Here is a 12,656-nt window from a genome sequence, read left to right as displayed (position 1 = left end):
GTAAACTAAAATTCGATGGGGATCATCAAAAATAATAATAAGAAAACTACATTAAGAAACAGTTTTAGTGAAAAGATGATATCTAGGTAAATGTTGAGTCCAGAGATTGTCAGAGTTGGGTCTCTGTTATTATGTGATGCCCTGCTGTTGGGACTTCAGGATCAGGACAGAAGTTGGATGACTTCTCTGGCTCGGTGCGCCCTCTGCTGGACGACTGCGTCATCTGGCGTTTTTCCCGACTCCTCGACCAGAGCTAAGGCCTTCTTCACCGAAATGTCCTTCGCCGAGCCACAGAGACCCTCCAGGTACTGAAGCAGCACGGAGAACTGATCATCTGAAATCTGAAAAAAAGTATTTTTATTAAATTCTGCGATTATATATGCTGTTTTTAACTTTTCCCCCTGTATGAACTGATTGAGTTGAATTTTACCTTCTGAGAGTCAAACATGTGCTGCAGTAACCACGTCTGCCTGGTCTTCTGGAACTTCCACGCAGTACGGTTCTCAGCCCAGCTACAAACACACAAACATTGTGAAGGTTTTTTGGGTATGAAGTGAAGTAGAATTCAGCACTAGTCCCGACATGAGGTTTCCATAAAACAAGAAAGACGTCTTTCCCACAATGCAACACGAGGATTTTAATAGCCCCTGGTCTATTAAAGTCTGTAACGCAGACTTTAGAAGCTCCAGCTGAGATAACTCATGTACATTTCTTACAGAAACAACTTCCATCACAGCCAGAGAAGATTTTATTACACATAGTTGGGATTCCTATTGCTTCGTCGACAATGACTGGCTTTCGTTTAAGATCCAAATAAACTCACTATAATAAACTACTAAAGCAGTATTTATGCTGAGGACTGTACCATGAAATAATGTCCCTGTGTAAACAAGTTTGGAAAATTGTAATTTTTAACGTCATCAGGAAACTACTACGCTGTTTGAGCTCAGCATCCATCCATAACCACCGTTTTCAACACTTTTATTTACCTGACAGTCTGTGCTCAGTGAGGCGTTTATGTGACATTTGGATTGTATCGCATTTTACATTTTACTGGATCCGTGGTTCTTACCATGTGAGGTAATCCAGAGCGTGCCGAGGCGCGGTGGGTCCAGACGCTTCGGTTTTCTGCGACGCCTCTGCCTCCGCTGCGACCTTCTTCTTCGCTTCCTTCTTCAGGATCTTCTTCATCTTCCGGTCGAGGACCCGCTTCTCCTCGGGACTCAAGTCCTCCTCTCCGTCCCGCTCGGGGCAACAGGGCGGATCTGAAATCTGTCACGCCACATCAAAACAAAGCATCCTGGGAGTTATCTTACGCAAACAAACCTTCCTTTTAGACCCTTATTATGTCTGTTTGTGTAAAAAAACATTGTAATGTCTCCCTCTAATCATGAGTGAATGATAAGAAAAGCTAAAACAATTACTTTGTGTACAGTACCGTTCAAAAGTTTCACTTAGAAATTTCCTTATTTTTGAAGGAAAAGCACTTTTTTCAGTGAATACAACATTAAATGAATCTGATATACATTGTTAATGTGGTAAACGACTATTCTAGCTGCAAACGTCTGGCTTTTAATGGAATATGTACATAGGTGTATAGAGGCCCATTTCCAGTGTTCTAATGGTACATTGTGTTTGCTAATCGTGTTGGAAGGCTATTGGATGGTTAGAAAACCCTTGAAACCCCTTGCAATGATGTTAGCACAGCTGAAAACAGTTTTGCTGGTTATTATTACTATTATTATTATGAATACAAATTATTATTTCTAATCTTGTCAATGTCTCGACTATATTTTCTATTCATTTTGATGAATAAAAGTGTGACTTTTGATGGAAACATCACACTTTTTAGGATAATTTCTTGCAAGTGTAATATTTGTGTCATGCTGCACTGTGACGAGAAATGAAAGCCAAATGCACTTTTTTTTTTTTTTAATGTTTGGATCACTTCCTGTTGAGCTGCAGCTCGACAGATTCCTGTACACACAGCGTATGTATGAGATCAGCATCACACATTGACGCCGTGTGGTTAAGTTGACCATGGTGCGCAACAACCCTACAACTGTGCATTCAAAGGCCTCACCTTTGGCCACAGCAGGCACCGTTTAAGAATGTTTAAAAATAACTCTGAGTGAGAGAAAAACACTCGCAGAGGAAAAGAAACGCACAGTTTTCTCTCTTCACGAAAAGGAGCAGTCACCTCCTAAGTTGTCCAGAGAATAAATCGTGTTTAGCAAGACTACAGAGGCGTAAAGAAGCTGTTTCACTGAAGTAATTTCCTTCCTGGTGAGAGAAACCACAGCATATTACTGGAGTACTGCTGCATTTTTACTCTCGGGGGAAGTTAAACAAGGGGCGCAGTATGCCCTCTGATTTAACACACTCAGTCAGTAAGCATGGTGATGAAAAAAAAAAAGAAAAAGAGGGAGGGAAGGAAAAGATTCTGGTCACGTGGCCACGCAGTCACTCTGAAAGTATGCTGGTGGGTTTATAGCCCACAGAAATATCAAAGCCCCGGCACAGTGAGCGGTCGTGTCCATGCAACGGAGCATCATTGTCAGAGCGCAAGAGTCAATTAGCAGCAGTCTGGGGCTGGAGGATTCAAAAGAGGAGGCGAGAAGGTGACGACAGCAAAACAAATAAATGGTACGTGGAGACGAGTTTCTTTGTTTAGTTTTAAACGGAGCAGCAACAGAAATGCGGTGGTAGAAAATACTCGGAAAAAGAAAAACCAGAGCTACAGTTGCTGTATGTATACAGTGAGACATGAGCTCAAATTTCAACTCAACGTTTGAGTTCATTTAGGAAGAAAGTGGACTAAAGTTTGTCACAGTGTGTTGCCGTGGAAAACCCAGTTAATGCATTCAAAGGCACCGAGTAGTACGGAAACAAGGAACTATGTGTGTTTCTGTTGAGTAAAAATACATGATCTACTAATCTTATTTTCTTGATTGGTTTATTAGGTGTTTGCTTCATAAAATGTCAGAAAATTGTGAGAACATACACTACCGTTCAAAAGTTTGGGGTCACCTATAGAATTTGTTGTGTTTTCCATTAAAAGTCACACTTATTCATCAAAAGAGTTGCAAAATAAATAGAACATATAGTCAAGACATTAACAAGATTAGAAATAATCGTTTTCAGCTGTGCTAACATCATTGCAAGGGGTTTCAAGGGTTTTCTAACCATCCAATAGCCTTCCAACACGATTAGCAAACACAATGTACCATTAGAACACTGGAAATGGGCCTCTATACCTATGTACATATTTATATTCCATTAAAAACCAGACGTTTGCAGCTAGAATAGTCGTTTACCACATTAACAATGTATATAGGGTGTATTTCTGATTAACTTAATGTTATACTAAATAGATTCACATAGGAATTGTGATTCTAATCATCCACGATTCTAAATAGATTCATAAACTTTTAAAATAGATAAAAGAAAAAAAAAAAAATTCTATTTTGAAAAACCACACAAAACAACCGTTTGTGTTATTTGTGTACAGTTTATTTTTGTAACTTCTGGGAGAAAAGGGCAGCTAGTCTAAGCTTTTATCTATGCAAGTTATTTTCTTTGTACAATAAGTACCTTTTTATTTGTTTTGAAGGAATAAATGTTAACTTTTGTCTTAAGTTTGCCTTTGAAGGATCACATTATCTTATACAAACTGTATTGTTTTGATGTCATAATTTGCCTCAACACTATGCATTGTATCAATTTTTGAATCGAGAATCATATGAATCGAGAATTGTTTAAAATCGAGAATCGTGACCCTAAGAATCGGAATCTAGTCGAATCATGAGCCACCCAAAGATTCACATCCCTAAGTGACCTCAAACTTTTGAGTGGTAGCTAAAAAAAGTTGACCCATGTTTCCCAAAACCTTAAAATTAAACAAATATACAGTTTACTGTCATAGTAAAAATTCCAACTGATGAGTCACTTTTCATTTCAAAAGTGCTGAATAATCTAGTCGACGATGAACTCTTTCAGGTTTAATGAAAAAAGCAGAACTAACGTGAAAGAATAATTGAAACCAAGTGATCTGAGCTTTGCTGAAAGTGTGTTGCGTTCCTGCTTTCATCAGACCGTGTTTTCTCCCTTTTCTTTTTCCAGGCTGAAGGTGGAGACTCATTATCTGCAGAGGGAAGCACCGTTCCTCCAGTTTCCAACAGCACCGTCACCGATGTCACCGTCATGAACACCTCCACTTCCACCGTCTCCCCTTTAGACATAATCGCAGCCAACGACATAACCTCCAGAGCAAACTACGTCTACAGTTTCTTTGCAGGCCTGGGCTTCTTGGCGGGCTGCTTCCTGCTCTACAGCTTCATCCAGACGTACAGAGCGCACAGACGCTTGGCCTGGCTCGACTGCCTGCTCTGGGCCTTCTGCGGCTTCCAGCTGCTGCTCCTGCTGCTCTCTCTCCACGCCGTGGCGCACAGACCCCACTACCTGTTGACCACAGCGTTGAACTGCGCTGCTCTCTCCTTCGTCATCAACACAGCGTCTATGTGTGGCCTGTTCGTGTTAGTGCTCATGGCTTATGTGCTAACCCTGGACCCGCCCTCTCTCGCCCTGCTGCGGAGGCCTGGCGTCTGTGCGGCTCTAGTCACGGTCACTTCTGTCCTGATCGCTCTAATGCTGGCTGGGATTCGCGGACCTCGCGTTGGCCTCCATGAAACAGAGAGGTGTTTTATGGATCCAGCCAAATCTTGCGTTTCATACGCAGCAACAAAGTTGTGTCTGGCTTTTTTGATTCCCTACATCCTCCAATTAGGACTTTTGATCTGCGGATGCGTGCGGCAGTGGAAATCTAAAGGACGCTTCCTCTCTGGCTCGGAGGAGGGGCCAGTGTTCCTGGCGGTCACCGTGGTCATGTTCACGTGTCTGCTCTTCTACAACGTGGTGCTGGTGAGAGCGGCGCGGCTGGAGAAGGACGGGAGGCTGAGCAGCTACGAGGAAGCGTTCCTGAGCGTGGCCGAGTTCGTGATGTTCTCGGGGAGCAGCTGCAGCCTGCTGCTCGTGCTGCTCATGCACAGGCCGTGTCGAGAGAGTCTGCACGGGGCGTTCAGGCAGCTCAGGGACTGCTGTCGGAGCCCAGGGCGAACGCAACCCAACAGGAACATCATCGCCCCGCACATCGAGATCACAGACACCCTGCAGGACATAGAGTCGTAGCCAAAGACTCGCAGAACTCAGACCAGTTTCGTAATGATTTAACGCGCTTTCGCCGTTTGTTCTCCTCTGAATTTGGGCTTTTTGCACAGGTGTTATTTATCACATTAACGAGGTCAGTGTGACACTCAACCGGCATCGCCGCTAAGCGGAGGAAACTGAATGGAACTCAGCCATGGGTTTGTTTATTTTAGAGCTGCAACTAACGATTCTTTTCGTAATCGATTAATCTGTTGATCATTTTCTTGATTAATCATTTGGTCCATAAAATGTCAGAAAACGTACAGAAACGTGGCTCGTCTTGTTTTGTCCACAAACCAAAATGTTAAGGTCTAATGATTTCTTTGTTATGTGGAGCAAAGAAACGAAGAAAACATTCACATTTAAGAAGCTAAAACAATCAAATAAAAAGCTTCAAACTGATTAATCGATTATCAAAACAGTAATCGATTAATTGTTTCAGCTCTAGTTTATTTTACACCTGTGTGTTTTTTCTACTGTGACCTTTCAAATTGGCCGCTGTGCAAAGGGCCCATAGATAAGACTAGAAAAGCACTCGGAGAGCGCAGACCTCCGCCAAGGCAGCTCAGGAGCCTACAAAATACACCCCGCCGGCGCACCTGGGTCGGACAGCATGTGTTATAACCAGTGATAGCGTCTACGGATCACGGCCAAAATGTACTCACTTCTTCCTGATCCCATTGTGGACATTTCATGAAAATGTCATCCAAATCTGTCTGTGACTTTTCGAGTTATGTTCCCAAATAAGAGACAAACTGGCGAAAACATAACCTCCTTGGGCGGAGACAAGTGACCGGAATTCAGACCCAAAGCTATTTTCCAAATGGATTTCTTTTTTTTTGTATATTTGTATTTCACCAAATAAATATTTTGCTATACATCTTCCGAACTGTGAAACGTGTATACAGTTATTTTTTCCATGCACCTTCTACCGCTTTATCCGCTGGTGCCAATCCCGGCTGACATAGCAGGTTGAAAGGCGGGGTTTAGCCTCGACAGATCACCAGTGCAGCACGTTGACTTTTTTACGCTCTATTTCTTGTAATTGTCTATTGTATGTTTTGGGTAACATCGACTGCACGTCTGTCCACGCAGGGACTGGATCCCTCACCTGTGGTTCACCCTAAGGTTTCTACCTCTTGCTTTTTCCCCTGGTATAAGGGTTTTTTCCCCTGGTAGTTTTTCCTTACCCTGGTCGAGGGTCTAAGGACAGAGGATGTTACCAACCCTGTGAAAGCCCCGTAAGACAAACTGTGTTTTGTAAACTGTGGGCTATGTAAATAAAATTTGATTTGATTCGATTTGGACCACTTATGCCGTGTTTCCACCGGCTCTACTCGGCCCCAGATGCCTTTCTGGGGCTACTGATACTGATACTGCCGGCTACTGATTGGCCAGAGCACCGTCACAGGAAAAGACATCCGCCACAATGCCAAACTGTATATCAGTTAAAACTAGTTAATCTGAAAAATTTGGGTTAATCTCCTACAACTACCAGGGAAATGTCTAAAATCTCAATATTTAACACAGGAGACTGGTGTGTTTAGGTAACAACCATCCACTCTCACACTCACACCTATGGTCAATTTGCCTAATCCCCAAATCTGCATGTTATTGGACAGTGGGAGGGTAAACCCGGGTCTGCTAGCTCCAAAGGCAAGAGTACAGTCGTTTTTGTAGGGTATAATTTAAAACAATGCTTTTATTATCACAGCATGGACTTCATTTGATATAAAAACAAACCTTTGGCAGCAAGGCTGCTGAGTTTGTTTGGAGATTACACACACACACACAATGAAGGCATAAAGGCATTTTATGTGTCGACTTTTAAAGAAACCGCCTCAGGGGTGTCTGGCTTTTATTAACGTCTAAAAGCATCTGATCCAAAGAGCAAACCTTACCAAACAAACTCAATTTGAGTCCAGGAAGCACTCCAAACACACAGTTGTCAAATCAACAACTATGAATATATAAAAAAAAAAAACCTTTCTCGGAAAAACTCAGTCTTTTCACATAATTATAATTGCACAGAAGCCCCTTTAGACAAAATGCCTGGAAAATACTGCTAGAACGTCACATAGGAAATATAAAGTCTATGGAAAATGTTCTCCAATATTGAAGGAAAAAAAATGTTCACAGACATTGACAGTCTGTGAACATTCTGCCTATTTCCAATCAACAGTTGGACATCGGTGCCAGGAACAACTGACATGTATCACATCAGTGCCAACACACTGTGGCCAAAATCCAGCGAGCAGCAGGGAAATGAATTGGGTTCCATAAGGTGACATCATGTCACATTTCAGGCCTGATTCACACAAATAATAAAGTCACAGTGATAAGACTTAGACTTGACAATAATCGACAGCGGTAACGAGGAAAATGATCTTCCTCTCGACCTTCCCCCCCCCCCGTCTCACATTTGTCTTGTTTTGTGTAAATATGATGTTACTAGAGAAGTTCAGGACACTGACCGAGACACTCAATGGTGATCAACACCTAAGGCTGAGCGCAGTGCAAGGAAGCATTGGGTAAGTTTTTAGATTCATTACTTTGAAGAATTACAACTATGAGTGACTTCATATTATGTGATCAGCAAAAGAAGTGCTACAATTTTAGTCTTTTAAAATTAATATCTCCAAATTACAGCAAAACAGCAAACAACGCCACATTAATGTTATAAAAAGTGCAGCAGAATCTGTTTTATTGCCAAGTATTAACATATAATATTAACATAATAAATTAGCTTTCTGGTGCAGAACAAACACAAAAATAATATTACCATCCCCCCACCTCCAAAGAACTATGTCATCTTAGCTGTCTTTTATTTTAGAGTTTATTTTTTATTTGTCTTTTAGACAAAAGATAAATGATTGTACTTCTCTTAGTTGTATTATATACAAAAGTTCAGTTATTTAATATTATCTGCAGGTTTTTCTTATATAAATAACTTTTATATTTGCACATGTATTTCTTGACTATGCTGCTGCCTTTTATTGTTATTATTAGCTTCCAAAAGGACCATAAAGTGATGCATAATTATTGTTCTGCCCATTGAAAGTCCATAAATCTCCTTTTCTCTGTACAGTCAACTCAAGAAAGAGGAAACACACGGTGCCACAACACCAGAGAGTATGGAAATTTACTACCACTAACACCAGCTGCAGGCGGAGGTGTATTATGGACATGACAATGTACGCAGGCAACAGAATCATCGCTGATAATAACGTCACTGTCACACAGGCAGTCGTCTCTGATTTACTTCAGACAGAATCCGAGAATCCTCAAGATTACGTCACCAGCTTCATCCTCTCCGTCCTCTACACCGTATTCCTCTTTCCCGTCGGCTTCGTCGGGAACATCCTCATCTTAGTCGTCAACATGGACAACAGGGGGCGCCTGACAGGCCCCGACCTCTACTTTGTGAACCTTGCCGTGGCCGACCTCATCCTTGTGGCCGATTCTCTCATTGAGGTGTTCAACCTGAAGCGGGGCTACTACGACAGAGCCGGGCTCTGCACCTTCATGAGCCTGTTCCAGCAGGTCAACGTGTACAGCAGCGTCTTCTTCTTAACCTGGATGAGCTTTGACCGGTTCGTCGCGCTGACTGGCGACATTGGACGGAGCAGGCCGCACGCGCGCCTCAGCTGCAGCCTCATCTGGGTGTCCTCGTCCTTGCTCGCGCTTCTGCCTTTTGCTTTAGCTCAAGCTCAGCACCCCGGAGAGCGCGGCTTCTGCTTTGCCAACGTGACACAGATTCAGTGGCTTGAGGTGACGATGGGTTTCCTGCTGCCTTTCTGCGTCCTGGTGGTCTGCTACTGGAGAATAGCACAGGTGCTCCTGCGCAGCCAGAGGGAACGAGAGGGACGACAGTGGAGGCCCCGCAGGCGGCAGAAAGCCCTGAGGATGATCTCGGCTGCTGTTTTGGTTTTCTTCCTCTGCTGGCTGCCGGAGAATGTCTTTGTCAGTGTCCACCTGCTGAGAGGTGACACAAACAGGGAGACGCTGTGGCAGGACTACCCACTGACGGGCCACGCCGTCAGGCTGGCAGCCTTCTCCAACAGCTGCCTGAACCCGCTCATTTACAGCTTCCTTGGAGAGACGTTCCAGCATAAAATGAAGCTTTTTCTCCAGCAGCGGAGCAAATGGGTTAAGCTGCAAAGTTCAGGCACAAGCAAATCCATGTGTGCACCGTCTGCAAACAACTGCATCCACGCAACATGTGACAGACTGTGCCAGTCCACAAATGTAATATCCAACAAACTGTTACACTCCATTCACATAAAGGCCAGCAGCATATGACAGACACATTGATTCTGCGGAGGGTCAAAGAAGAGGGCTACATTAAGCTACGTTAAGAGATGCCCCATCCACGTTCAATACATAAGACTTTATGTACTTTCTTCTCTACTTCGTGAAAAAATCCTGCACTTTAAACTGTTCACGGACGCTTTGTTTTCTTTAGTTAGACAGATGTAAATCTCTGATGTATCGCTATACAATTGTCTAGCAATATATTGATATCATGATATTATTGGTATCATGGACCATGTATCATGAGGTTCCTAATGTGGACCGGGGTGAGCGATTGGATCTTAAGGTTAGTGGTTCCTGGAGTGTTAACTGCAGGTTTAATCCTCTTCACAACAAATGGACCAGAAAAAAACAGTAAAAAGCATCAAGCTTTTTCATACAATATAAAAAGGACATTTGGTTTCAGTCATCAAATGAGCATTCAAATCTCTAATGTAATATCAGACTTTTTTTTTGTCCGAATGTGTGTGACAATATTAAGAGGCTCTTATGTCTTTAAGTTGTGTTTGTTTTATACTTTGATGTAAATTCACTCAAATGTTAATATTTTCTTATTTAAATGACATCACAAATCAGCAGCCAAACTGCTCACAGTGATTTCAGGCCAAACAATATGGAATTATTTTTGACTGCAATAGTGAATGCGATATGATAGGGACTGCTAGTTTTTATATAACTACAGACAAAAATATTTAAATGATTACTGTGTGATATGTGTGCAGATCGGTGTTCTCCTCAGTCAGTAGAATATTCTAGCCCAGGACAAACATTCTGGCTTTAAGAAATATTGCAACATATTGTGAGTTTAATAAAAGTTTGATTAACTGTTCAGCCCTACAGAAAACTACAATAAAGGATTTTCTTACCTGAGCTTCAGTCTGTGTTTGCTCTGTCATTGGTTTCTTTTTGTGTTTCATCTTCTTTTCCTGTTTGGGACCATCTGTTTCTGTGATTGTTACATCAGGAATCTGCTCTGGAGCCTCCTGGAAAAACATTAAAAAACAATCAGCATTTTGCGATGACATTGAGCATGTGTGATCTAATGGGACTGTGTCACTCACCTCCTCTACCTGCTTCTTTTTCTTTTTCATCTTTCCTTCAGCATCCATCACGGTATCTGGATCCAACTTCTTCCGTTTGGACGAAAGCGTTTCAGATTTCACAGATTTGTCTTTGGCCATGGTTGTGATTCACTACAAAACTAAACTAAACAAAAAGGAGAATGTAAGTTACTTAAAGTAAACAGTAATTCCGTATGAACAACTTCATGAAAACAAACCTGAGAAATAATAACACTGTATAATGGTTCCTGCTCCTACTGAAGACATGCGACCATGAGCAAAACTAAACACGTTTTAATTTCCTGAAAAACTTTACTTAGAATATAGACACAGTGTATATAACTGTCTTGCCAAAACATTGTTTTAATAACAATGTTGTTTAATAAAGTAAATTGTGTATAATAACTTACTTGGAATGTGGTAAGCAACGTGCTGAACAGCGAAGAGCACAAAACAAGCATGGGAACTCAACCAGGAAATGATTTTACTAAGGCGAAGTGTGATTGGACGGTTTCGTGCCTGCTTGTTTTTGATTGGTCAGTGGCTGTGAAGCGTTCAAAAACCCTGGGCGAAAACGCCACCGATGCGTTCAAGATCTTAATGAATACTTTGTTCCCCACACTTCATCTACTCTAACTTTCAGTACATTGAATTCATTTTATCAATAGAAAAGTAAAAGCTCAAATAAATTCACAAGCTAACTTATAGAAATAGCATAAACTTATTTGACCGACAAAAATGTCCAAACTGAGAACCATAAATACCCAGTTCAAAAATAAATCTACTTCAAAAATGATTTCTACGCTTCCATCAAATCCAGCAAAAATGATATAAAAAAGATTTATGCATAAAAATTTATATAATGTGTATAAATAACAAAAACAGACAGAAATAATCAAAAGTTTTCATTATAACCTGATGGGAAATGGGGGGGGGGGGGGGGGGGGGACCATGAAAATGACTGGGGGTCATGTGAGTTTGGGACTTCTGCTCTCGGGAATCTAGAACAAATTATAATTATTTTATAATGTATGATGTTTAATGTTTTATAAGGCACGATTAATGATTAACATACGACATTAACCTTTGATTTCGTAGATTAATAACAAGATTATTAATAAACAAAATTAACCGTTTTTTGTAATAAAGGTGTTTTTGTTTTTCGTATTGTATGCGTTTTGATAATTATACCACATAGAATTACAAAATATATACATATCGATTAAAGCGGAACGGTACAAGTCAGCGTTCAGTAGCGCTGTCGGACGACTCCCCAGTGTTGCACAACGTCGACCGACATGACCTAAGAAACGTTTTGTAATAAAGTCATGCAGTTTCACGCGTGGAAGTGGAACCACTGTGTGCTGTGAGATGATCATTTTCCGAAGATGTTTACAACAACAGGACGAGTTTTCACCGGTCTGACACGAGTGTCTTTTAGCCGTGGGAGCTTCATTCACGACGGGAGGTGAGTGTAAATCTGTGGCGGGCTAAGGAAGTGGACTCAATGACAGCGTTCACTGACAAACTCTTTTCATCTGGGGCTGGGTATCAGTTTGCTAATATGTACATGTTTATTCCAGTATTTCGATAAATCGTGATATTGCTACCTGCTAAATTACCTAGTTTATCTTTAAGCTTACACCCCCCCCCCCCACACACCCCACACACACACACACACACAGGGACACACTGACCTGGACGGAGTTAAGGACCTTGATCAGATGACACATTCTGTTTATCTTGACATAGTGACCTTAAAAAAGCAAGCGTTTGCGATTGTAAACTGAAGAGCATCAGAGGAATACATCATTTACCACACACCTGATTCAAATAAATGGGTCTTTATCAGACTTCTGTATTGCTTGCTGATGAGCTGAGCATTTAAATCAGGGCTGTTGAGGCGAGTAAACATCTTTAAACATGCAGGGCAGGACCAGGATTGAGAAACCCTGGTGTATTGTTACTGATTTGTCTTTGTATTTCTTTTCTTTTCAAAACTATTAATTATAATCCGTGTTCTTTGGCAGACTGAACAGCATACGGCTCTTGGCTCTGAGTTCTCAGAGAGCAGCC

The 12,656-nt window shown here is 41.6% G+C and overlaps 2 protein-coding genes across 2 annotated transcripts; one reads left to right on the top strand and one right to left on the bottom strand.

The window, feature by feature from the left end:
• Window position 1: 1 nt before the first annotated feature.
• chlsn (cholesin) lies at window positions 2–11,040 on the bottom strand. The gene is made up of 6 exons (XM_083904101.1): window positions 10,991–11,040; window positions 10,581–10,725; window positions 10,386–10,502; window positions 1,073–1,272; window positions 431–512; window positions 2–341 (listed from the first exon to the last, which is right to left on the bottom strand). The coding sequence occupies exons 2-6, from the start codon at window positions 10,698–10,700 to the stop codon at window positions 162–164; spliced, it is 699 nt and encodes a 232-aa protein (XP_083760227.1). The 5' UTR covers window positions 10,701–10,725; window positions 10,991–11,040; the 3' UTR covers window positions 2–161.
• LOC310939451 (G-protein coupled estrogen receptor 1-like) lies at window positions 8,392–9,507 on the top strand (the record flags this gene model as incomplete). Its single annotated transcript, XM_083904215.1, has 1 exon — window positions 8,392–9,507. The coding sequence occupies one exon, from the start codon at window positions 8,392–8,394 to the stop codon at window positions 9,505–9,507; it is 1,116 nt and encodes a 371-aa protein (XP_083760341.1).
• Window positions 11,041–12,656: the final 1,616 nt, after the last annotated feature.

The sequence above is a fragment of the Microchirus variegatus genome, assembly GCF_963457635.1.
Source record: "Microchirus variegatus genome assembly, chromosome: 17".
Classification (NCBI taxonomy): domain Eukaryota; kingdom Metazoa; phylum Chordata; class Actinopteri; order Pleuronectiformes; family Soleidae; genus Microchirus; species Microchirus variegatus.
Note: the sequence above shows the minus strand (reverse complement) of the source record. Positions and strands in the feature narration are given on the sequence as shown.